Source organism: Plectrocnemia conspersa, unplaced genomic scaffold (assembly GCF_051122295.1).
Source record: "Plectrocnemia conspersa isolate PC_06_02 unplaced genomic scaffold, ASM5112229v1 ptg000014l, whole genome shotgun sequence".
Taxonomy (NCBI): domain Eukaryota; kingdom Metazoa; phylum Arthropoda; class Insecta; order Trichoptera; family Polycentropodidae; genus Plectrocnemia; species Plectrocnemia conspersa.
In genome coordinates, this window is record NW_028277178.1 from 23,329,469 (window position 1) to 23,357,362 (window position 27,894).

Here is a 27,894-nt window from a genome sequence, read left to right on the forward strand (position 1 = left end):
TTAAATAACGAACTTGACAGATTAGGTTTGGGTTTGAACATCAAATGGATGTTTCGTAACTGTCAATTTAAGCATTATACACATTTTAATATTTAAACTTGTAAAAAAAAGATTTCACTAAAAACTATACATTCACTGTAACATACATACATATAATAAGCATGTAAAAAAGTGAAGACAATACTATATTATATTACTATTTTATACAAATTAAAGTTTTTTTGAATAATCACTTAATGTTTAATAACCTTTTATACGATAAATTGACCAGAACATATTTTTATAGTAATTAACGAAACACAAGATACAAAGAACATGAAAGTCGAGAAATGTTTGAAAGAAAATACCACAATAAAAAATCGTATGGTTTTATATAGTAAAAATTACTGACCTCACTTGACGATACACTGGAAAGACCAATGTTTCTATACAATGTGAAATCAGGCAGCTCTAATAGAAGGGCTGCTAAGACAACGCGCCTTTCATACGTTCTTCGTTGTTCTCGCAATTCAAATTAAATATAAAAATATGATAATAACTATTATCGAAGGGAATAAATCCCCAGACTATGAATTGAACTGTTTGGTCTTGGGATTTTAGTGAATTGGTGATTTTAACCATGGATCTCAACGCTAGACACGTGCATTGGAATTGTTCCGGTGTAAATCTGTTTGGTAAATGATTTTTAACTTTACAAAATCAATAACACATTATTTTAGCAATCTTATGACACCGTCAATTTTATATATTGCGTTAGTTAAGGATATCAATGCAATGCATCCAGGCTCGGACCACCTTCTTATGTTTTTTTACACTGGAGAGTGAAATCTAGGTAATCAATAAAATTGTCTTTTATTATAACAATGCTGATTAGAAGGATTTCAAGAATATTGTTGAAGCCCATATAATAGTCAGATGAGATCAATTATTTAGCAACCGTGATCAAGAAAGCTAGGATATATACACACATAAAGTCAATTTAAATTAAAAATAAAATGATAAAGCAGTGGCAAAAAACTAAATCTCTACAATTAAAAACTTTAATAAACAAACTGACTGATGATATTCGCGATAAAATTCAGAGCATTAAAAATGAAACTTCGCGTTAACTTGAAAAGCTAAACAAAGCAGGTAATTAATTATGGAAAGTAACTTAATTGCTTAAAAATTAACACACAGAAATTTCACGGTTAAAAACTGGAAATATTATAGCTGACACGAAGTGATGTTAGATGCCGCTTTTCATGTATCGTACGAACTAAAACATAAACTGAAATTTATTTAAATAAATTGATACAAAAAATAAAAGCATCTGCGGTAGATAAAAAAATATTTTGCAAAATAAACTCATGGGAAATTTTAAATGTCGTTTAAAACTCTTGAAATCGACAGATTAGATAACACAGATTAAACACTTTCCTACTTCTTAACGCCTGCCTATATTTTGGGTATTTTCCAACCATTTAGAAAACAGTTAAAATTGATTGCTTAGGATCCTACAATTCCGATTATTCTCAGCTTATTACCGACATTTAGTAAAATATTTAAAAATATGCTTATGCATTTAAAATAATCTTTTAGTTTCACGGAGCATATATGCGCTAATTTTATTATGAAAAAGAGTATGGGTTCTTTAATGTTGGATAATTACAGAAAAATCTTTCGACAAATAGCATGACGGTTTGATACATAAACTATACAAAAACAAAACCCTAATAATCTAGCACCAAGAAACTTACATAATCAGTAAAATGTCTTGACCTTACAGTACGAGTTCTTACGTTGATCTTGTAAGAAAAACACTTTTTTTAAATTAACAAATAAAAGTTGTTTCCAAAGCTCTAGTTGAATAGAGTATACATCTCAAACGTAATTGTACCGCCGAGAAACTCGTAATGAACAATACCGGCTGCAATCCACTGCATCGAACTCTAACGATAACCACACGAACTTTTTTGCCATACTAATAATATATAATACTAACTAAGTTAATTGTGAAAACTTGGTCGCATGCAAAGCAAAACTAGCGATCGTTAAAATGCTTTTTAAAATATAACCATCGTGTGTGCTTCAGTATTGAAAGATGTATCTACAGCATAAATAATATTATATAACAGTGAACGTCACAGTTTCCATTTTTTATCCAAAACACACGCACGCTGTACTAACAAAATCATACGTAGTAGTTAGCGACTTACATATATATAATTTTTTCATTAATTTTGAGCGAAATTGGCTATTATACATAGTATATAAAATAGCAAGCTTCGAATCTACATAATTGGAGATAATCCTGTGTTTGTATTCTCACGTCAACAGCAATAGCACAATTTGATGCAGCGGTAATTCTGGCTCGACTTGCATTATTCAGGCCAGCTTAATAATTTGCCGGGCGGCCATGTCGGCACCTTGCAGATTTAAAATATTAAATAGCCACGTTCTAGCTTTTGCCGGCGTGCAGATGGCTCTAGCAGCCGCTTCAATTTTTCACGAGAGCGGTTCGACGTCGCTTTGTCACGGTGACAGGTCACGCGCCGCGTCAACGCGTGCGGGCCCGCAAGGCACCCTTTGACGAACTCAATATCGAATGGGGACTCGATGTCGCGAACGCTCACGAAAAACAATTTCGGCTTATTGAAATCCTCGGAATCGAAGGTGTGCGTTTTATATATATTTTTTTCTTTTTCTTGCCGTATTTTGTTTACGTGTTCACGTGACGTGTTTGCGCGTCTCAAAGTGTCGCCTTGCTGTTTTGGATGGCAAAAACACAGATGGATGGTATGCGTTCTTTCTACAAGAAATGTATAAAATTGCGTTTAAAGAAATCTGGCGTGTAATATCAGATATCACGTCAACTTAACATGCTAGACGATTTCATTGAAATCTGATAATGTAAAGAATGCGACGAATCCAATAAGTCTGCTATTTCGCTACGCGTCATGTAAAATAAGTGTTAAAAACAATGTATACTGTGCTATTTATATTTTTTGAGACATATTTTATAATAAATAATAGTTCATTATTTGGAAATTTTCAATACCTAATAAATACGACATAGTTCGATTTCAATTAATCATCACAATATACAGACAGATTAGAAAAATCTATGTAAGCCTAATATAATATATAACGATTGATCTAAATCTCCTAAGCATAATAAAAATTCAAAATACCAAGAACTATATTATTGAATATTCTAATCGCCTGCTCAAATTAATTGATATATTTTTTAATAATTTAATAACTTAATTAAATCAATAATCTTAGAAGGGGTAGAATAAAAATATTAGACTAAAAAATAAGACCAACACAAGTATTACTTCTTACATTTACGATGTATTTTTTTCATACATATACAGACACATATCATATTTCATTAAAAAATAAAATATCAATACACATAATTATAACACAAGTTCGCAAAAACATCGCCAACCCACACAAAAGTATTCGGACCATTTCTTTTATTTGATCGCGCCAAACCATAAGCCAATCAGGACGCACATTAAAAGTTATCGCAAACTTCTTACAAGTTAATGGATTTCCCGCAAACATATCATCCGCTAAGTATTTCTAATAATTTCGTTACATACTTTTATATGTTTGCTATGTGTATACATAGATTCCTACCCCATTCCGTGTGAGAAGAATTCTAGTAGCATTTGATTAAAGTAGAAAAATTTCGATTAGAGCATCAAAGCGGTAGTCAAATTGAAATGCCTGCAGACGAAATGGAAAACCAATAAAGGGAACAGAGGTAAAACAGTGCGTCTCGGAAATGGTTGTGTCCAAACTTGGCAATCAAACAAGACAAAATAGTTTGCGAAAGGTGAGGCAGTGTTCGGAGCAGGCTGATAAAAATTCCTGTCAGCTGACATAGACTGTCCCTCACGTTCCATGGTCCAAATTAAATAAAAAGGACAGGGGTATTGTGAGGAACGACCGCCGTTCGGATACACGTGGAAAATATAGATTTCTTATTCTCGGACGCGTGAAGTACTACAATCTTCTGTTACTTTTATAGATTTTTTATTAAAAATCAAAATTCTAAGAGAGTATGTTATTCAATGTGTAACACAGAAGTGCTGTTTATACTGGAATAATATTATTAGATTGTTTATACAATACATTTTAAATCAAGGTATATTGAATTTTATTTCAAAGATCAATTAATTTTACTGCACAGTAAAATCTTTGCCAAAGAGATATAAATAATAATTGTTTGCAGCCGTATCGTTAGTTCTTTATGAGCTCTAGTGCTTTATACATCATAATTTTAATTTCATAATAAAAATCGATTTAATATAATATATTATAATGCATTTCTTGAGTTCAACGTCATAATTTTAAAGCGAAAAAAGTGATAAAAATGGCTATAAAAATTTACATTTGTAATTTTGAATCATTAATTGTGTCTACCCATGTGTATTTTTGACTGAAGTTAACCATTATACTATAAACTGTTTTTTTATAGGCAATTTGATTTATTTTACAAATATTCAATAAACTCTTTGTTAATAACAAAATAGCATATTATAAAATAAACCTAATAACATATTCGCAATCAACGCATAACGCATCTTTTATTCAAAAAAAGTAGTAAAATAATTACAATCGATAACTATCAAAAAAACTTAAGCGTTATATTAATAAATTAATTACAGAATTTGATTATACACAACTAAAAAATAAATGTTATAAAAACATTTTTTTGTAACTATTTATATACATACATATTCATAATTTAGAGCCCATTGCCATAAATCAACGAAAACTATTATGCGTTATATTCGCCTAATAATAAATCATTAAAATAATTTGTGTTTCTTCCCAAAAAAATTTGAGGAAAATACTGAATCAATAATTTTTATTTCTCGAAGATTTGCTGATTTAGCGACAATTTTTAAAGCCTTTTTTGTTAAAAAATAAATTTGTACAAATATTTGTAAACGCTTTACAACTGATATTTTTTTAGCACCACTGAATATGACAGGGTGTGTCTATGCCAGATGTTTAAAAATATACATGCTTTCATGGAATCTTTTAATAGGACATAAGAACAAACTGCGTGGTGTGAGAAACAGCAGATTGCAAAAATATATGGGAACTATCCACAGAGTTACGCCATTAAATTCACTTGTCAGCAAATTTAAATCTTGTTTTTTTATAAACCAAAGAGGTTTTATACTTATCTTGCTCAAAATATGAAAAATGTGAAGTAGTAACAGCTGTTATTGACAACTTTTTTTACGATTTTGCTTTAATTAGAAGAGTTAATTACGAAAATCCTTCGTAACTCGACGCTCTGTAATCAATAAAACATATTAATTTGTTTTGGTCCTGGTACTTTGTTCATTAAGATAATTAAAATGAATTCAATACTATCCCTTTAACTGGCGCGTTGAAGAGAAAACTACACAACTTATGTTATTGATTAAAATTGTAAAAAATTAATATAAATGTTTTTAAAATGTAGCCCTTGCAATAAAATCAGATTAAATGAAAATGTATTTATTTCTATAATATTAGGATTATTTTCATAAATCACATAATAAATGTCTTTTTTTGCTCTTAAGCAACAGATTGAGTGGTCTACTTTTTTAGTTAAACTATTTTTCATAATTTTAATAGTTAATGTAATTTAAAAGATTCTTTTATATTTTCACAGCAAACATAAAAAAAAGAATTTAAAAATCACTTAATGTGTAATTTAGTTTAAAAAAATCTAAAAGTTCTCATGATTAAAGTTTAAATTTATGCTGAATTTATATTTTTATGTGCAAAATTTTGAATATATTTTATGTTATCTTAAAAAATATAAATTCAAACACCAAAAATTGACTACAACACAATCAATGACTTATAATTGTTTACATTGACAAAAATGTATAAGGTGCACATTCAAATTAGCCAGGAAGAACGAGATGATTTTCAGTATCATATTTATAAGAAAATGTATTTTAGCTGCTATTTATTAATATTATTTAGCTAATCTTATTTCAAACTTATTTTTTAAATCAAGTATTATATTACGTTTTATTTACATTTAGCTATGTCACAAACCTATTTTTAAATGACATATTTTTTAAGGGTCCTGTATTCATACACTCTCTAGCTGCGGTACCTCACGTGAGAGACACTAATCGCACACCACATTTTTTTATATAACAAAATTTCTCGGAAATTGTCGAGAAAATCGAATAGTAAAAATAAAAACCAATATTTTTTGATAAATTAAAAACATCTAGAAACCAGAAAGTCCCACCTCAGCAAAAACATTGAAAAACAATAAATAATGTTATGAAAATACAAGACATTGCTGGATAATAATAAATACCGATGAAATTTTATTTTATTTTTTGCCGAGCTCTTAGCCATGTGGTAAATACTAATTTTTAATTAATTTTAATATTACATTTTTTGTAATTGCAAAAAATAACCATAATCATATACTGAAGTAAAAACAAATTTACTAAATATACAATATTAATACTAATTTCTCTCTCTTCTTGCTTTTTTATACAAATACAAAGCTTAAATCAACGGTGGGTACTCAGAAATTAGAGGTAAAATAAATAAATATTTATATTGGAAACATGCTTTAAATTCTATCCCTTTTCACTTCGATCCAATGTATTTTTGATATTTTATTTTTCAATCGACGTTAAAACGTTACTCAAACCTAATTGAAAAGCGTTTTAAGCGTCCAACCTCACTCAACTTGGTTCTGAAATATTCATTTAAAAATCCTCCTTCCGGATATTTTCGGATTTTCTGATTTTTTACGCAGGCCGGTACACCTGGTAAATAAATCATCGAGCGAATCGCAGGTCGGCACGTATCGAAAGCTAATTTCTCCAAAACATTCGACCGTGAAGATTGCCTTTCCGGGCGCTGCCTCGCTTTTAGTTTAAAACGTAACAGAACAAATTTACCAGTGCCTAAAGGTTTCGTCGCGAAACTGAAAGTAATTCTCGACTGTCACCTTGTGTCAATAGCATAGTTTAATCACAGTGAGGCGGCGAACAACATGAAAGACAAGGAGTCAAACAATAAACAAAGACCGAGAAGTGGAACGAGCTTAATAAAAGCCTTCAAAGACTTGTTATGTCAACATCCTGAATAGTTAAAGTCTTAAACTTTATACGTTTGAGGATAGAACAGCAAGTTTTCTCAAATATATGCTATACTTAGATACATTCTTATTAGCTATGAATAGTTAAATACGCGTATGTAAAATTGGCATTTGTCTCAATAGAATACCAGATAGTGACAAAGGTAAACATGATGACAATCTAAAAGTTACAGGATTTGTTGACTCAAAGCTAACACTTTCAAATACAATTTTGTACGACGGTGAAATAAAATGATTTTAATAATTTTGATTCATACACACAAATAAATTAGAGCCATGAATCTTTACTGTTCAAACTAAAGACATATATAACCACGCGTTCTTTAAGAGACTTACCGAAAAAGGCGTTCGCCCTTAACATTGTTTATTGGAAATGTTATTATCATCTGCCACAACAAACGCAAGACCCGAGGCGAATTCGACAGCAATAATAGTTGGCGTGTTTGGACAGCTGTTCAAGCCCTCGGATAAATAGATAAACATGACGTGATCTTAATGGCAGCACTTGATTGTTTGCCGACAGCTTTAAGATAATGCTATCTGCAAGATAAACACGATTACCGAAACAAATACAATATTATCCCAAGAACAACAACCATTATTCAGACATTATAAAACATCCAGGTCTGGGCCCGATTTCTGATGTTTTCCAACATCACCGACTTTGTATTTGCATAAATATTTCAGAGTGGAATTGCAGAAAACAAAGAATTTATTTAATTTAGACATTAGACTTAAAGCAGCAATAAAACTATTTTTGTAACTGCATATATAGTTTAAAAATACTAAACGAAGTTTCTGTGATTAATTAATAAAATACAATACTTAGAAGTCATGATAACAAATAAAAATCGAAGTAGATTTAAAAACATACGAAGAGTTTTAATAGCAGCCATTTGCTAAATTGTTGTAGCAAACATTCAAAACTCTTAAAATGATTAGTAAGCCTCGAATACAACTAAATCGTATTGGTAATAAATAATAAAATATTAATATATTAGGGTATTAATATTTACAAAAATATTACTATGGATATAAAAGAGGGAAATAAAGTGTTTATTACATATTTTTCCTGGGTTTTTAGTAAAATTATTATTAAAAAAATCTATTAGTAAAAAACTTAATTTATTTATATAAACTTCATACGAATCTGCATATTGTGTAGTAGTTTTTAAGGGTTTGCATTAATTACGGCATGGGGTGTCGGACGTTCTGTTGTGTCACATGTACCAAGAGTGCCATTAGAAGCTCCCTTCAGCATAATATGATCACTTGAAATTAGTTCAGTGCTGTTATATGAAAGGCATATGGCGAGGTGGGCTTTCGGCTAAATCAATTGAGAGAGTAATTCTAGAGAGGCATATTCGAGTGATGGTCATATATACCAGTTGGACACTGGCAAACAGATCAATGTTGTTCTTGTTTACCATTTTGCATAGTGTATATAAGGTCAATATAATCATCAGTTCGAGTTTGAATAAAATAAATTGGCAGTTAAAAAAAATCTCGTATAGTCCACTAAATATTTACCGTGGTAAAAAAAAAGAATAATTGACACTGAAAAATTAGGACGAAATGTTATGCACTTGAACAGACGACCAAACCTTGCCTTAAATAAAAAATCTATTAAAAATAGCACACCATTGACAAATTTGCAATGCCATGTATGTTTTATAATATAAATATTATATATGTTATCCATTATTTAAAAATTAATTAAAATAAATGTAAGTTATTATTATTAAAAATGATAAATAAATAAAAAAGCTTTAAATAAATTAGAGAGCTATGAATATCAATCTTATTAGGACTAAATATTACAAGAAAAAAATATTGACATAGAGTGTGTTTGAGAGCGTTGAAGGAAAAAAAAATAAAGATCAGGACACGCAGTAAAAATAAAATCAACGAAAGCGAGTTTTATATTTAAAAATGGTACTTAAATATAAGTAACACATATAATAATATAGTTACAGAGCTATTTGTATACATGGTGAAAAATGAGGTTAAATGAGCTTTTTTGTTAGGTGGGTTTTATATTTACTATTTTGTGGACATTAACATTCTTATTTACTAACAATAAATGTAACTTTGATTTTATGTTAATTTTGTAAATATGTTAATTTTTATATCATTAAGGAATTTAAAGCAAAGTCTGTTGATTTAAATATGTAAACTGTACTGATAAATTTTATATTAACGTGGTTTAAGAAACTGAAGTCAATTTTATTAGAAAGAATTAAAAAATAAAACGATTGTTAGTAAAAATAATTATAAATCCTAAAAAAAAGCAGTTAAAAAAATCTATTTCTACCTTTTTATATTAAAATTGTAGTGTTTTTATTGTTTTATTAATTGTATATACTAATTAAAAAATCGAAAGAGTCAAAACATACGAAAATCATCTTAGACACAATCACGAAATGTGTTTATGTAATGAAAATAAAATTTCTAGATGGCAAAAACACAAGAGTATTTCTTGTGCGCAAATTTAAACGCACTGTCTATTGCGCACCCTTTTCAAATAAAGAGTAGTTTTTTCAGTACTTATGGATACTTACGAGTGATTAACACTATGATCCCAATAAGTGATTCGTGAATTAATAACAATTATTAACGCAATAGTTTAGTACCGAGATCTCTCTTTCATTGTTATGTCTTACTATTTTTTGAACAATTTTTCTTTTCAATATTTTTTAAAATAGACGATAAAATTACATATTTATTAATTGTGTGTAATAATAACCTCAATAAAAGTATGATTTCTACGATGATAAAAAGTGTAAATGTCCAAAACATATACCTCGCAATAATAATGCATTGTGTTATTTATTGTGAGACATATTACTTATGATTAATGAATCAGATACAAAAAGTACAAATAAGGGCGATGAAAGTAGTGTTAAATAAAAATATTAACCATACTTAATTTGCGTTAATACAGTCAGTACGAGAGCTATACATTTCACCATTATTTATAATTGAGAAAGAGATGGCAAGTCTGGGTTACGCTCCTACAACACCAATTCACTAATTTAGCGATGTTTTAAAGTGACCTAAGGAACATATCTTAGCCTCAGAGACTCTTAAAAAAAACATTTCCATATCGTAAGCTGCCTCAAGATCATAGAGAAAGCATGTGTTGGGGTTACCAAGAGAACCTTTGATTCTGTTTATGTACGAGAGCCGCCAATTGTAGATAAAATTGGGTCCTTGGGGAGTACAAGGCTACAGAGAAGGAGAAAAAAGAGGCTGATAACCCATCACTTTAAATTAGATTAGGAATATCTGTAAAATGTGGGAAACAGTGAAAATTTCGTTATAAATCATCACCCGATTAAGGATGTAACAGTATGAGACAGGAATTTATTTAATGGCAATGCAATGTCACATTTTTGCCAATTTCTCAAAAGAAGGCAAAAGTGTGTGTCATTGGATAGATTTCTGGTTAAAGTTCGACGAAACGTAAGAGATTTTATCAACTTATCAGTGATCGACACCAGTGATTCCAGTATTAATAATAAAAAATATACATGTATTTTGATGGTATTATTCATTTTATATGTATATTTTTTGGTTTTGGAACAAATTAACTCAAGTTTTCTTTACTTCTAATGAAAAAATTTTCTTTGATACGTGAGTCTTTTAAATTTTAATACGAGCACGTTTCCCGAACAAATTATGCTTGTAAACTGAGGTTCTACTGTATGAGCAATTATACATATGTATAACCAAAATGCGTGCTTAATGCTTGTTTCATAACCCAATAATAATTAATTTAAATGATTTGGAAAGCACCTTTCCATATTTTAGTATTTTTGGCAAATTATAAAAACTAAATGTTGGTAATGCAACTTTAATTCAAAACAAATTAAACTTTAAATTAAATTAGAATCCCTTCAAATGTTATAAAGTGATTTTCCTGGAAATCTTGCTAGACAAAGTTTTAAAAGTAGGGCGAAATTAATAAACAAGGCAATAAACGATTCCTAGAAATTGCGAAATTTATCTGTTATAAATAAAATAACACTTCACATTTTTTACATAAAACTACTTAATAAACGAAGCTGCTTCACAAAATTTAATAACTTTTCGCTAAATCTCTCTCGCGACTGTGCCACCAACGACGACAGCCCACCCGACGCGACGTGGCCTAATTTAATTTGTCGGCCGACATAAAGCCACTTAGAACTATTAGAACAAACGTCACTCGCACTCACCTGCATTGACATTCATGTCACGTGACAAAATAATCCCGACAGCGTTTGCGGCCCTGCACCTGTAAACGGCCGCATGGACCCCTTGCCGGAATTCCTGGGCCGAGAACGCCGGGAATACCAGCGAGCCGTTCTCCAGTGGAATTCTGTAAAGTAGCGATAACGTAAAAATTATGAATTGTTCGAATTTCTTACACCAAAAGCATGATATACATTAAAATGTGTGGTCCAAATCAGTGTAAACTACAAATTTTAATAAAAAAATACAATAAATGTATGTACATATAAAACACTATTATCTTTCGATATACATGTATATACATATGCTAACCTATAAGGTAAATTGATTAGCTTCATAATTATGAACTATACCTATAAGCAGTCGGTCCCGTTTTTACTTTTCTACATATTTTAATAAGTGTTTTACAATTTGAATCAATTTAATCAATTGCATAGTTTGTTTTCAAGCGCGATAAAAGCAGTATTTCGTAACTGTCAAATTTGGTTACATATGACAACTCTTCTGTCATCTGTAAAGCGCACGCCGCGCATAGTTTAGTGCGAATAAATAAACAGTGAAATATGCTATAATTAAACAACACAGATAAAAAAGTATTGACACGTTGCTATTGACAATCTTGTTTTATATTTAAATGCTTATTTTTCATTGTTTGACAGCTAGAGCAATATTTAATATTTAAATGCATTAAATAATAAATAAAAATTGATAGATCTTTTATTCATTAAAAGAAAATTCAACTTTTATTGTCTTTTAATTTACTGCTATTTTTTGAGGCTTCTTAAAAAATATATAATTTTATTCGATGCTCTTTTTATAGTAATGTTCTAATTAATAGTCTCTCTAAATCTGTTTGTATACAATAAATTATAATTATTATAACCCAAATATTATTTCCTAAATAAATAACATTTAACAGAAAATGAAGGGATTTTTTGCATTAATTTGTTAAATAAATTAATATCGGTAAAAACCGAAAAAAATTACGAATATATTTAAACTTTATAAATGTTTTATTAAAAAAAAAGTAAGTTAAAAAATACGATTAATTAAAAACTCAAGCAGCACCTGCCATGCTTTAGCGGTAGATTAAAATATCAAAAATAACCCTTTGGCGATATATCGTTATTCGTTTTAACATCAAATAAATGCTAAAAATGAACGTTTTTGCTGTCATGATGCTCGAAAATGTATATTAATTTAGGAATTTGTTACGTAACATGTATATTGTGTAGCATGAGCCGACAAATATGTTTTAAAAAAAGCAGTTAAAGGGTAATATTCGCATATATAAATAGTCTATTTCTTTAGTTGTACTAATTTGGCTGTTTTTAATTCTGATGTGGAACTCAGAAAATATGAGAAAGTCTTTTGATTTATATTTTTTTATCGATCTTTTGAAGCTAATGGTCAATGTTTTTCTTTGTAATAGGTACGGTAAAAATCTATCTTAAATTCAGAAACTTAGGAAACTTGGACCAATTTTTATTATGTGCTGCTGCGATTTGAAATTTATATTATTTAAATTTGTATTACGTCGGATACAGTATGACGCCGTTTATTTTTTGTTACATATAATTGCACCACAACTACTACCCGTTATTTGGTTCGGTGATTATTCCAGACAAAAAAATATTTTTAATATTATATTATTGTTGAACTAGCAATAAAATTATACATATGATTTTTCATATATCAGCACGCAAAAATCAGTGTCCGGAAAGATCCTGTGCGCAAAAATCTGTCCGCAAAATTCGTGTCCGGAATAATTACTCTAGAAAAATCCGAGCATCCCGTTATTCATATAGCAAAAAACACACTAAGTATTATATTTGCAACTAGCCATCATATTATGGACACCATCATATTATTTTTTTCAATGGTATATAAAAGTAGGGTAAAACTGTTTTTGCAAAATGTATTTGAATAAAGGTGATTAAATTAAAATGGTAATATTGTTCCACTCTCATATATTATTCTTGGGTCGGAAACTTTTGGATCTTACTACGTACATTGAAGCACTACAAATGTTTTTAATTAAAACTGTATTGCTGGTATAATATTTGAGAGCCATGGAATTAATGCAAATATTGAACGCCTAATAAATATTAAACAGCAATAACCCGGTAGAAAGCGCGAGACATACAGGTGTGCGTAGCACACCGGTTGTCGAGCACTGCTTTTTAAGCGATTAGATTTAAAACAAAGGAAATTGTTACACTTTGGCGGCCCGGGGCGGGTGCCCGCGTCTATTTATTCAGTTAGCGTTTCCTTTCGGATTATTTTATTACCGCCGCCGCTGGAAAACAAAACAGGGCCAGGGGTGTCGAGAGCGCGGGCCGCGATTCCGAAGCGGATTAATAAAAAAGATGAAAAAACGGCTCGGGCTCCGCTCGCTCTGTTTGTGCATGTACGTGCTTTTCATGAGTGTTATTAAGTTTTTAATATATGTGTGCGAGTATAATAACGCGCGCCGCCGCTGGTTGTATGAAAATGCTAATCTCACCGCGTTACAGCCGTTTCTCTATAGTCTGACCCGTCAATGTACAAAGAAAATGGTTCGTATAGTTGGAAACTAATTATGAAAAATGTTCATACAGGAAAGTACAGTTTTAAATCTGAAATAAAATATAAAATTTTATATACATAGTGCGTTTCATATATATAAATATGTATATTGAACAATTAGGAGAATCTTAATAACACTACACTTATAGCCACGCCAGTAACTCAGATAAAGTTTATGATATCGTTCGCTGCGTCTACTTTAACAGATCATTCAGATCAATGAAAAAAATGAGCGTATCATCCCTTCAATGATAAGCTTGCATATATATTGTACATCTGCTGATATTTTGGTAAAATTACAATTTTTTAAATCTGTTCCTATCATTGTATTATATATTACAGACTGGTTCAAAATATATAAAAAATAAATTTAATTCACGAAGGAAACTCTGGTTCCGACCGTGCAGAACTCACAATGTTGTATTACGAAAATAGTAATAAATCATGCATCGAAAGCACTAAGCCAGACGCCGTTTCTTTAGCACCTACGAAGTTTCTTAAGTTATACCTAATATGATAACTAATCTCTAATGCTGCTCAAATAAGGTGAAAAAGTCCCTCGATACTAAAATCCAGAATGACATCGTCCATACCGACTTTCATTTGATAAAGTTTGTCGTGAACTTTTTCATATAAAATTACGAGAGTTTATCATGATCTTTTTCTTGGGCTACTTAAGAGGTAGGGGTTAAATTTGGGTCCGCTGCTTTTACTCTTCTTATTTATTAAGAACATATAAGCGAGCATTAGGAGCTTAAAATATTTATTATATGCTGATGACTTGAAACTGTTTAAAAGTATGCACACAAATGCGGATTTACTGTGTTACATTTTCCAGATCTTGACACAGAAAGAACTTTTAGAAGTTTTGTTAATTAGTCGATGGTAAGTGACTTGAAATTCGTGATAATCAAAAATTTTTGTCTCATATCCTTTAATTTAAAAATAATAATTTAAAAAACGGGGCTTTTTAATTATCTACTTTAAAATATGTTTGGGATTAACTCATCTTAATCACTAATAATATGCTCAACACTGGAATGAGAAATTTAATTTAAAAATAATAAATAAGCAGCTTATTAGATTATTATCATTTTTACAAAAAACCGACCATGTTGCCAATAATAACTATTTTAATAATATACGAATGATACACTAAATAACGACTTTTTTAATTCAGTTAATCTGTGATCCAATACTGAAATAATTAATACGGATGACAATTAAATAAAATTAAAAAATCCAACAATAAACCACCAGGCGCGTACAGAGAGATACGTTCCCTTTCGCTCGCTCGCGTGTTACGTTACGAGAGGGAGTGAGAAGAGTGGGCGTGCGGAACGCGTGTAGCGCACGCCCTTATCTCTTCACTCACTCTCGTCACTTAACACGCGAGCGAGCAAAAATGAATGTATCTCACTGAACGCGTCTGTAAACCACTAAAATATTTCCTTGGTAAAAAATAATAAATACGGTCGACGAAATAAATTTAAGATTTATCAACTAACTAGAGAATGGACTGAAAATCTAAATCTTTGCTCATATTTAAGCCAACATCAACAGAAAGCAAGTGAGTATTCTTAACAGCAGGTACATTCGTCACGAAAAAAGACAATACGATTGATACCTAAATGTCATGATTTTTTTAAACACATAAAATATGTATGTAGGATTTTTTTAAACACATAAAATATGCAATGGAATTACTGGGACTTATTAGTAGCAATTGCGTCCTTTATTTTTAATATTACATCCCATATTCTTATCATTCGTTAATTAGAAATATATTCAAAAATTAATAGTCCAATAAAAATAATTAATATATAAAAACTCAATCAATAATTATGTCTAAATATATATTTTCTTTTTTTTCATAATATAAAAATTAAGTAATTAAAGAAAAACAGCAGATGATCAATAACTAGGTAATTAGCTGTATGCCAAAATACTGATATATATTAAATTTATGATTTTTCTGCCTGTAGCAAGCATGATTAATTATTATATATCTAAAGAATAATATAAATTTATTGTCTAAAAAATCTATTTTCTGCATTTATAATTTTTGACGTTATCCTCATCTTAGCCTTTACAACAACCTAGTTTTTTTAACTTTTAAAATATTGTGTTTCATACTTGACAAAATAATAATCATCAGTATTTTAAAAATCATTTGTTGCTGATACATGATAGTCATTTGCATTTTCATTAACTACCTGTAAGTTTTATCTCAGCATTATGTAAAAAAAATAATAATCTATATATATTGTATATAATAAGTTCAGCAATAGAACCTTTGATTTAAAATTTGGACCAGCCATTGGATGAAAAAAAGCGGTCAAAAAACTTATATCAAAATTAAGATGCGTATGAATCTTGATATTATAATTTTGAAGCAAAAACACCCAATGTGCTATACTAAGATGGGGTTTAAATGTCTAAGATATAAAAAGAATTTCTTTAATAAAATTGAATAATACCGCGAAATTTTTTTTTTGCAGATATGTCAAATTATCCTTTATAAATCAAAAATATTAAAATTATTTGTTGCAAATGCTATTAGATAGGATAACACAGGTATTTGGAATTGTCATTCAAACAATCATTAGTTGGTTTTATCAGCTAACGGCAATCTATTTCAAAAAAAAATTAACCCAACGATCATACATTACAACTGGCCGTCCCACTGAAAGGGGTGGAAAAAATCTTATTTAATGGGGGCCATATGTATAAATATGAGAAAGCGGACAACCAATGATCACTTTCCCAAGCTTTATCTGGCACTACTACCGACATTTAAACATGAACATATTCTCTGGAGTTCAAAGCATCAAAGCTTTAAAAGCTGAAGTCACAAGGTTCATACGAACACTAAGCAAAACGAGTCTGACAGAACTGAAGTATTTTTCACTGATTTAGCTATATTAATAAATTTTATTTTATAGTTATTTATGTGATATTGTACCCACTTTGTTTTCGCAACTATTAGTTATTTTTATTTATTATAATGGCAAATAGTTAGAATATTTATAGTCTTTCATTATAATAAAACGGTAATCCTCTAATAAGACGAAAAGTAATATTGGAACTACGTGCATTCAACAGTTTTATTCTTATTTTTTACTATATTCTAAAAATTTTACTCACTTGCTTTTATTGCTACGTCTGATTTTCTCGACTACTTGTTGAGTTCATCTGGTCTTATTCTAGCCATTCGTTTAGTATTTGTTTCAAAGTAGTACTTTTGGGTACGAGTAATTGGAGTAAGAATTGCTTAGGTTTATTTTATTTAGATGTTCCATAAAATTGATTAGGGTTTACGCCCTTCTGTTTTGTTGTCGAGAACGATATTTACCACATGGACCGATCTTTGTAATAAACTAAAAAAACATCGAATATCGTGATAAGCAATCCACAGAAAGAAAAATAGAGTGCAACATTAATATTACCGATAATAAAACCTTTATCTGATTATATTTCGATCATGAAGCGCGTATAAATCGTTACTACAATTTCTCACTATATATTTTAACAACTTGTAAAGAGCAAATTTATAGAGAAAATTTTTATTAAATGAATTTAATCTCCTGAAATATGTTTACAGGACTTGACTGAAGTTCTGCGAATATTTAACGGAGATTAAGAGAAACAACCGCTTGGAAACAAAATAACTACCGCTGATATAATACGCATGTATTGTGTGGAGAATTCGAAATCTCCGAGGTGCGCGAGATACATCTACCGAAAGAGAATTACGGTGGATAAATCCGGAATTATGTTCTCTTTTAGTTTGAGTTCAATTCTACACGAAACATATTTCATTGAGCGTCTGACAAAGCACCATCCACGGGAGTAAGGATTCTCCCATTTCAAGTTAACCAATCAATTTCTTCGCGAGAAATTGGCGACGTCTCCATTGTGGCGAAACGTCGTCGGCTGTATCTTACCCCGGGATGCGCGGCCAACAAAAGATAATATCATTAATTAAATTGGAACAATGGACGCTGGGTCTTTATCCGCCTCTGTGCGAAAAGAAAAGACTACCACTCGCGATACAAAATAAGCCAACAATGGAAAACATAGCGTATAACGCTAATATTATCCGGGCTACGAGTAAATTATTACAATGTTCCAAATGTATCGATTTAGTGGAGGGTATCAGATGATGTTATCTAGGGTTATTGTTTCATCAAAGTGCGGAAAGTCTCGTAAGCTTTACACGAAGAAATTACCACCAAACCGAATGAGAAATTTCAACGGGATTGGATCGAAATATAATGTACTCGAGCGGAATATTAGCATTGGCATGTCGATACCAACATTAGTTCGTGCCAAATCAGATAACACCGACCGGATGAGATCTATGGAGATTATGTCACATCGTGACCGAACAACGAAATTGCTACTAAGATAAAACAAACCAACTTAATATATTTAATTTAAACAATGGCTTATAAACTTTTCAGCGCACGACATCTGAGGATCTATCGTAGCAAGTATATATAAAAAAATTACATTTAATAATATTTCTTATAAACGCCAAAAAGGTACATAGAAGCTAATTATCTACATTGAATGCCTCTCGTTAAAAATAAATTAAAAAATTGACCTACTATATTTTGCCCCTAAGTTGTTAAATCTGCCGTAGGTACACTTTAGTGCTACTGCTTGTCGTGCGATTTACGCAGGCGAGGGGTTTTGCGTGAAATACCCCATTCATGTACAATTTGTCTTTTAATTGTCACAAAACAAAGGGTAGGCCTTATAGTGAACACACAGTTAATAACACTATTGTCTACGTGGTGGGATTAAAACGCCGCATATATCAGTTTATAATTGTGCGGGCATATCATTTAATAAAATATATATGTAGCTACATACCTACTACAAGCCAATATTGATGTTTATAGATATACTACATATAAATATAAAATTCAATCTTAAAACATTATTTTAAATGTTGTAATGTATGACCAGATTTAAGATAAGTAAATAATCCTCACTTCTCATATTTTATGAGTGGTGACTCTAATACATAAGCATGCGAGTTTTTGGGACAGGAATAATATTACGACGTAGTAGCTTTCCGTTCCCTTTTACACTGGATTTGTTAATATAAAATGTTTAAATGGTAATGAATATTAAACATTCATAAATTGAATAAAGATAAATACATCAAGTAGCTATTTGAAATAAGGCTATATATATACATATATGAAACCATTTGACAGTAATGGTTTCATATTCCCTATATATTGTGTTCCCAAACATTTTATAATGTATTAAATCGATCAAAAATATTATAACGAATAGAGTTGTTGAATGAGGGGGCATTTAGTTTATTGTATCGAATATATTTTTTTAATTAGTCGATAATCTGGACTATAATATTTTTATGGTAAATCTATTTTAAAATATCCTTTAAAACTTTGCATCACCACTATGATATGTATATAGCATATTATCTTAAGAGAAGTACCTAACACAATATTTTAATGCATTATAAATCAATATCGTACTGATAAAAAAATCTATCTGACAAAGGTAGCAATAGTAAGGTAGTATGTTAAAAAAATGATATATTATTTATTTATTTAAATTAAATTTAGAGCAACGTTACATAACAGGTTACCCCAATACGTCACAATTAATAATATAAAAAACAATAATACACAAAAAAATAGATTAAAAATAATTCATTATTTGAAAAAAAAATTAAAAAATGTTATAAAATAATTAAATTAAATGATTCGAACTGTACCAGCTCCTCGTAGCTGACATTAAATAAATCAATATGCAATGCCAGCGTATTACGGAGCTGGATGGCGACAGCCATAGGCGAATCGACTAGTGCTAACACTCTAGAGCAGGGTTTCCCAAACTTTTTCAGCGACGGAACACTTGGCAAATCCAAAAATTTTGGCGGAACACTTAGCTTATTTTTTAGGATGGGTAATTCATAATAAAATAAAACATGTTATTAAACTTATTTAATAAACATAAAAATACAAATAAATAAAACTCCTATTGACTGATGATTTTGGGTTTTTAAATAACATTTTTTTTATATCAGGCACAATTTTGGTTAGTTGTATTTTCATATATGCGTGGCGTGGAGTCTATTTCTGTATTTTGATTTTGTTGCAATATACTTAAAAAATCCCACTTCGCATAAATACGTCGTGAAAAACGGAAGTAAACAAACCAGAACTTGTTTTGACACCTTGGGGAACTCTTCAGTCAGACTCGCCTAGAAATTATTTAATGGCTGATATTTTTGTTTCAAATCAGAGTCATTAACTAAATTCTCCTAATCCCTTAAGCCCACTGGTTTTACTGTTACGGAAAATGGATTCCGAACCCAGGAATCGTCCTTACTAGTTTTCGGAAAATATTCCGAAAGAGTTATTTTCAAGTAATATAGGTGTTCTAAAAATACTTGTGAAACTTTTTTATCTACTTGAAAATTCAATTCATTTAAACATTCATATCCAAGACAGGAAAACAATCAGAATTATTAGATTCAACCGATAAAATCTGAAATTGTAATTTTTTATCAAAAGATTCAATTTTATCTCATATTAAAAATTGTAATACTTTTTTCTTGTAATTATAAGTTAACATCATTTCACTTTGTAAAAATATCCGTCAGATATGCAGATGTATCAACCAGGAAGGATTGGTTAAAAAATTTATAAAATGATGTTGCAAATTATTTTGTGCTTTCAAGAAGACTAATAATTCATTTCGAAGTTCATAAAGTCTTAATAGCACTTTTCCTCTGGATAGCCATCTCACTTCAGTATGTAATAAAAGTGCTTCATGTTGACTACCCATTTCATCGCACAAAATTTTAAATAATCTGGATTGAAGTGGTCTAGATTTTACATAGTTTATCATTTTCACGGCTACTTCATAACATTTTTTAAATTTGTGGAAATTTTTTTAGTCAACAGTGCATGCCTATGCAAAATACAGTGACTGCTAGTAGCATATGTAGTCACATAAATAAAATTCGTATAACAAGCACTAATATCGTGTGATTAATTAACAAAAAAAATATTGTTTAAATACGATCAAATTTTAAAATTAAAAAAAACAACACCGACTTATGAAACTTTTCCCTCCAGATTTTATACACATCAATGTTGAATATTTAACACATATTTTCAAGCTTTTTTATCAGATTTATGAACAATTTTTATGTATTAGCAAGACTAACAATTTTTTTAATCTACTCTAAATTTTTGTGAAATATCTATTTAGGCTCCGCGGAACACCTATTTTGGATCCGCGGAACACCAGTGTTCCGCGGAACATAGTTTGGGAAACCATGCTCTAGAGGAATGAATTATTAAATGAAAAAAAAACATACAAATTCATTCTAAGCACATTATTATCACAGTGGCGTAGACCCTCGGCGACGCGCTATTTATATATAGGCTACGTTTTAGTTTTGTCACTCTAAGGGGGTTCTCGCTCTGTGTATTCAGCGTGGAAGCTGAAGTTTCTGTGGAGGGCCTTGTTGAAATTCATATCTGAAGGGTAATTTTTTAAACACGGTCTTTACAAATTATATTTTTATTATATAATATATATATATAGTATTATAATTCTAATGTAGTTTAGCGAGAGTATTTACTGTTATATTTTATTTATTTAATATAAGGTTTAATAATTATGTTTTACTCAGGTTGTTATTGAAAATATGTTAGTATTATATGCTGTCTGTATATTTTTAATGACATCATTAGCACACGGTCAAACAAAATGATGTTTATTTTTGCTATTTTTGCGTCGTGGTATTTTCAACAAATTCTTTCTAGTCAAAGATTCGTAGCAACGGTCATTTTCCAAAGCAATAATACCGTAATCCGTTGGGTGACACATAACTGGCGTTGGAGTTAGTCAACCCGTCGTTAGTTACGTGAACATTTTGCAGAACCGGCTTACCATTATGACCGACGTCATAAATTGCTAATTATTTCTGGCTGAAAGAGCATTGACGCTGAAACTGATATCAACTAATTATTAAATTAAAGTTTAGAGAATATAAAAATAATTATTCAATTATCGAATATTATTGTACTGGTTGGTAGTCTGCGCTAAGTAAAAATATTACAGCTGAGAGTTATTGTCAAGAAATCGACAAAATGTATGCAAAACTTAAACGTTTGTTCCTTGCATTAGGCAATCGAAAATTATTAATTCTCCAGCATGACAATGCCCGAACACACATCACAAGACTGACACAGTATTGAGTCATATTATGTAATATTGCCTTATCCATCACACGCACTAGAAACAGATAACTTATTTAAATATTTTGATGCTTTTTTACAGAGCGAGATGTCTTCAACATCAAAGCTGCTGCCAAAAGTAAATTTTGAGATTTTATGAACTCCAAAACTAGAGATTTTAGTTTACAAGAGTAAGTAATCTAATAATTAATTGCTAAAAATATAAATAATATAATAGTAGTATATTGCTTTATAAAGTAAACTGTCAGCAGAGTAAAATATATTTAAACTTATAGTAAAAATAACTGTTTTATTTATATTGTAAGTTATTATTATATTACTTTAAAAAAAATCAAATCTGCTTAAGCTTGAGAATTTCAACCCCAATTGCAGATTCTTTGATAAAATGTATTATATTAGAATAAAATATAAAATTAAAATAATCCATATTAAATTGATCTTATGCAAAATTTCATCTCTAAAGGTTATTTTATTTAAAATATTTATTTTGCTTCCAAAGCATAGCAAACGACGCGAGAACAAAAGCATTAAAAACATATTTTTGTATATTATTTTGCTTTTATTAAAGCTTTATTTTTATTATTCTCATAATAAAAACTGGAGTCTTTATTCATTTTTCGCTCAAATAACCGACGGCAAGCGTTGCGTGAAATTAAAAAATAATTACTTGAAAAGAAATAATTAAGTTTTTTTCACAGCACGTGCGCTTATTAAAAAGCGTGCATTTTTTCAGTTATAGCTCGATATTAAAATTATTGCGAAACAGTGGCTATTATTTTGACCCTTCACTTTATCCCTCGTTATCTGCCTGATAATATATACTTGGCGGTTTTTTATACACACGACACCGCATGCTATAAGATACGCAGGGTCGCATATTATAATACTAAATATTTATCATCCGTTTCGTCCTTTTATTTTATTTATAATGAATTACAACGAGGTCCTTCTGTAAACTGTTATGTGTGCCAACCCTTTTATGCTTCGCCGTTATTATGTTTATACGTTTAACAACAAAGGTCACAACAGTGTCCACTCGTGTCAGTCGTTATTTTGTAAAATATAGGCGGTAGTAAAATTTCGAATTTATTATTGCAAAGCAAAATGAGAGAAAATACTGACATATTTTGGCAACGGTTTTTTTATTTAAAACATCAATGACACATCAAAAATATTGTAGTTTAATTTCAATTTGAGTCGAAACTATATAATTCATACTGACAAATAACAAATTAATTGCTCAAGTTTGAAAGGGACATGAGCTACAAAATAATAGTTGTAATCAAAGAATGAAATTTATACTAGCCCAAAATACCACAATTATTTTGTAGCTTCTTATATACAAGTTCACCGAATTTTATTTTAATTTTTAAAAATTCCAAATCATTAATAACATTTATATGCATTTTATATTTTGCTTTTTTTATATTATTTATGACGATAAGCATTCGTTATGTTTTACCGATGTCATTCACCATCAGCATAATTTTATGATCTCAAACTTTTAATAAAGTTCAAAGAATCGCTTTAGACAAAAATTCAAAATTCTATATATGTACATGTTAAACTTTTCTAACATGCTAGTCTTTGTTATAAAATCGCGTTTTACTTTGACAATCAGTTATTCGCATCCTCTATATGGCACATTAGTTTGCAGCTTTCTTTAATAGAGATTTATAATTTAGAATCCCCAGGTAACCAAATATTCCATATAATTCCAAAAACTACAGAAAATATTTCTAAGATATATTTATATGAAAATATTTTATTATTAACTATTCTTGTATAGATCCAGAATGTCCACACTTACTGGTTAGCATGTAGCTATCGCCATCCAGATCCTTAATACGCTAACATGGAATATTGCTCTATAATATTGTAAAAAATATTCGGCTGTGAACTTTTGAGTGCCCTAGAAAGTCGCGATCGCGTCCTTTATTTTTGAACCAGCGTTTTCAACAATAATGTTTCAGGCGACAGGGTAGTGCTCATATATTAAGGTATGCACTAAAACAGTTTTTTCAACGTCAAACTGCCAGAAAGTTGGATAGCTGCGTCGAAGGCATTCGCTCCACCTACATTGAAGAATGGAAAGCTAAGGAGATGCGAATCAGATAGAGGGCTGTTGCGCTTTACTTCATCAACAAATTGACTCTGAGAGCAGGTAACGGGAAGAATGACGACCAGGCCGACACGGTCGGCTGCTGCTCCCTCCGGGTGGAACACATCGAATTGCACAAAGGGAAGGACAGAAAGGAGTATGTGGTAGTATTCGACTTTCTCGGTAAGGACTCCATCCGCTACTACAACGAGGTGCCTGTCGAGAAGAGGGTTTTCAAAAATCTGGAACTATTTAAATAGAACAAGAAAACTGGCGACGACTTGTTTGACCGTCTCAACACGCAAATTATGCACGAACATCTGAAGGACCTTATGGCAACCTCACCGCCAAAGTGTTCCGTACGTTTATCGCTTCCTTTACGCTGCAGAACCAACTGGACGAACTTACTGATCCCGACAGTTCCATCGAGGAGAAGATTCTATCGTACAATTGCGTCAACAGAGCTGTCGCAGTGCTTTGCAGCCATCAGAGGGCGGTGCCCAAAGGTCACCAGAAGTCGATGGACGTGCTAAAGGAGAAAATCCAGTCCAAAAGGTATCAGTTGGATGAGGCCGAGAGCGAGCTGCGGAACGCGACCAAAGTGGCGCGAAAGGGCTCCGTCAAAGATAAGCTCAATGTCGATAAGAAGCAGAAGATGCTTTAGAGCAGTGTTTCCCACGGTGGGGCGTACGCCCCACCGGTGGGGCACCACGCCTCAGAGGTGGGGCACCACGCTTCAGAGATGGGACACGTCGGAAATTATCAAATATTCCACATATAAATATAATTTGCTCGTTCACGACTAAATATATCCACGTGCGTAGGATTTCTTAAAATTTGGATTTATACCTGCTGGGCATGACGAATGCCTACCTTTTTGTCTTCTGTGTGAGAAATCCTTTACCAATGAAACAATGAAACGAGGTCGTCTTGAAGCACATTTGAAGGCGAAACATAGTACTTATATTAATTCAGATATTATTTTCTTTCAAAATCTTAAGAAAAAATTTGGAAAACGAACCACATTAACAAATATATTTTGTGCACAAACTGCAAGTATTAATCGTAGTCTTGAGGCTAGTTACCAAATTTCATTGCTCATCGCTAAATGTGGAAAAAACCATACTATAGGAGAGGATCTAATCAAGCCATCAATATCAGCATTTCTTAAAACAGTTCTACAACAAGATGACAAACTCGTGAAGACTATGCCCCTCAGCAACACTACTGTTTGCAGAAGAATAGACGAATTGAGTGAAAACGTTGAAATCCAACTTGTTGAAAAGCTGAAAACAAGAAAATTTTCACTACAAATGGATGAATCAACTTTGAGAGACAGTGAAGCCCTGTTGCTAGCTTACGTAAGATATATTGTTAAAAGAGAATTTGCAGAAGAAATGTTATTCTGCAAATCATTAGAAAGCACCACTACCTCCAAAGATATATTTAATAAGCTAAAAGAATATTTAGATGTTAAGAATATACCAATGAAAAATAGAATATCTTGTGCTGCAGATGGTGCCCCAATATGATGGGAAAGAAAAATGGCTGCTTAAAATTAATGAAAGACGAGAATCCAGATATGACTGTGGTGTATTGTGTTATTCACAGGGAAAAATTGGTAGCTAAATACATTTCACCTGTTCTAAATGAGGTACTAAATTCCGTTATAAAGTGTATCAATATGATTAAAACTAGTGCTAAATCTGAGCGTCTCTTCAAGTTATTTTGTGAAGAACAAAATGCGGAACACGTAAGACTATTACTTCACACTGAAGTAAGATGGCTCTCAAAAGGAAATTCCTTAAAAAGATTTATGGAATTATTCGATACCCTTTGTGATTTTTTAAGCAACCGATCTGATATGAAGTTTTTGATGACGGTCGACGGTAAAGCATTTGTAAGCTATTTAACTGATATATTTGAAAAAATAAATATTTTAAATAGCTAACTTCAAGGATCGGAGTAAACACTTGTCGATGCAAAAGCAAAGATATTTACATTTACCACTTTTATCGAATTATCTAAAAAAAATATTTTTAACAACAATTTTGAAACATTTTACAGGCTCCAAAAATGTGAAGTGACTGATAATGCTAAACGTGTTATTTTGGACCATCTGCAAACTTTATCAACTGATTTTAAAGAACGGTTTGCTGATTTAAAAGAGATACATTTTCTAGCTTGGTTGACACAACCAATGCTGGTAGATATTTCAAATGAAAATTTGTATGAAGAAGAACTTTCGGAAAAGAAAAATGATGATTCGATTACAAATTTATTCAATATAAAAGGAATAATGGCATGGATGTGCGAAGAAACTAACACAAAATATCCTAATATTACTTTGCATGCTAGAAATTTATTATTACTCTTTCCATCATCTTATTTAGTGGAATGTGGTTTTAGCGCTATAAGCGATTTACTCATTAAAAAAATAAATTGATTGAATATTACAAATAGAGGGGACTTAAGACTGAAATTAACCAAATTAGATCCAGACATAAAATTTCTTTGTAGCAAGCGTAAGTGAATTTAATAATTTAATAATGGATTAGGCATTACCATTTTATTTTATTTTACACACATTTTTAATTTGTATTTTGTAATTATTTTAATTATAATATACGTTTTGAAAATTTACCTACTGTTTTATTAAAAAATATGCCGGTGGGGCATATGACTTTTGAAAAGACTACGGTGGGGCATGGCATAAAGAAGGCTGGGAAACACTGCTTTAGAGACTTCAGGAGCAGTTGCGGAAGCTCGAAGTGCAAGAGACCGACCGAGACGAAAACCAAACAATCGCTCTCGGCACGTCCAAACTCAACTATCTGGACCCTCGAATTTCCATCGCTTGGTAAACAAAACAGCATATACGTCGTTATGAATAGCTTATCTAATTTTACTTAGCGACTTTTTCAACTTTCAGGTGCAAGAAGAACAACGTGCCGATTGAAAAGATCTACAACAAGACTCAACGGGGCAAGTTTCTCTGGGCGATCGACTACGGTTTCTAATTAAGTACATTGTTGCAATTCTCAGAATAATTTTATTGTATTGACATATTAATAGATAAATTAGTTTGAATATGATTTTTTTAAGCAAAATTGTATATGTAAGGAAATACATAGGTAGTTGATGGAAAAATTGAAAGGAATATGAATAATTTTTTAACTGGTAAGTTCGAAGGGAAGCCTTGTCAACAAAATTGTAATAAAAAATAAAAATAAATATTTAATGTCAGATACAAGGAACTGGACCAGTTAATATAATTTTATTTAAATATTTCATGTTTTTTATTTTTGTCCATTATGATACATTTTGGTAGCCTATTAAGTCAGGATAGTCTTAATTAAATTTCAATAATAAATTATATCAGCATATGGAAATAAAATGCAATAAAGCATAAATTAAGAAGCTTGAGGGCATTGTGCACCTTGTATAATCACATATTGCGTCATATCATCGAGCATGCTCTTCTGGTCTAATTAACAAATAATGCAATTAGCTCACTTTTAATTCAAAAGGCCCATAAAAAATGTCTAAGATATCTGTACATAATTAAATATAAATATTATCTATTTTAATTT

General features: G+C 30.7%; 1 protein-coding gene and 1 pseudogene across 1 annotated transcript in view; one reads left to right on the forward strand and one right to left on the reverse strand.

Annotated features, from left to right (window-relative positions):
* Positions 1-27,894, reverse strand: part of LOC148226544 (cell adhesion molecule Dscam2-like) — a 234,248-nt gene that overhangs the window by 57,207 nt on the left and 149,147 nt on the right. The window contains exon 4 of the mRNA XM_088204610.1: positions 11,356-11,498. Within this exon, the coding sequence (XP_088060736.1) occupies positions 11,356-11,498 (143 nt within the window). The remainder of the gene's footprint in view (positions 1-11,355; positions 11,499-27,894) is intronic.
* Positions 16,742-27,321, forward strand: LOC148226545 (DNA topoisomerase 1-like; annotated as a pseudogene).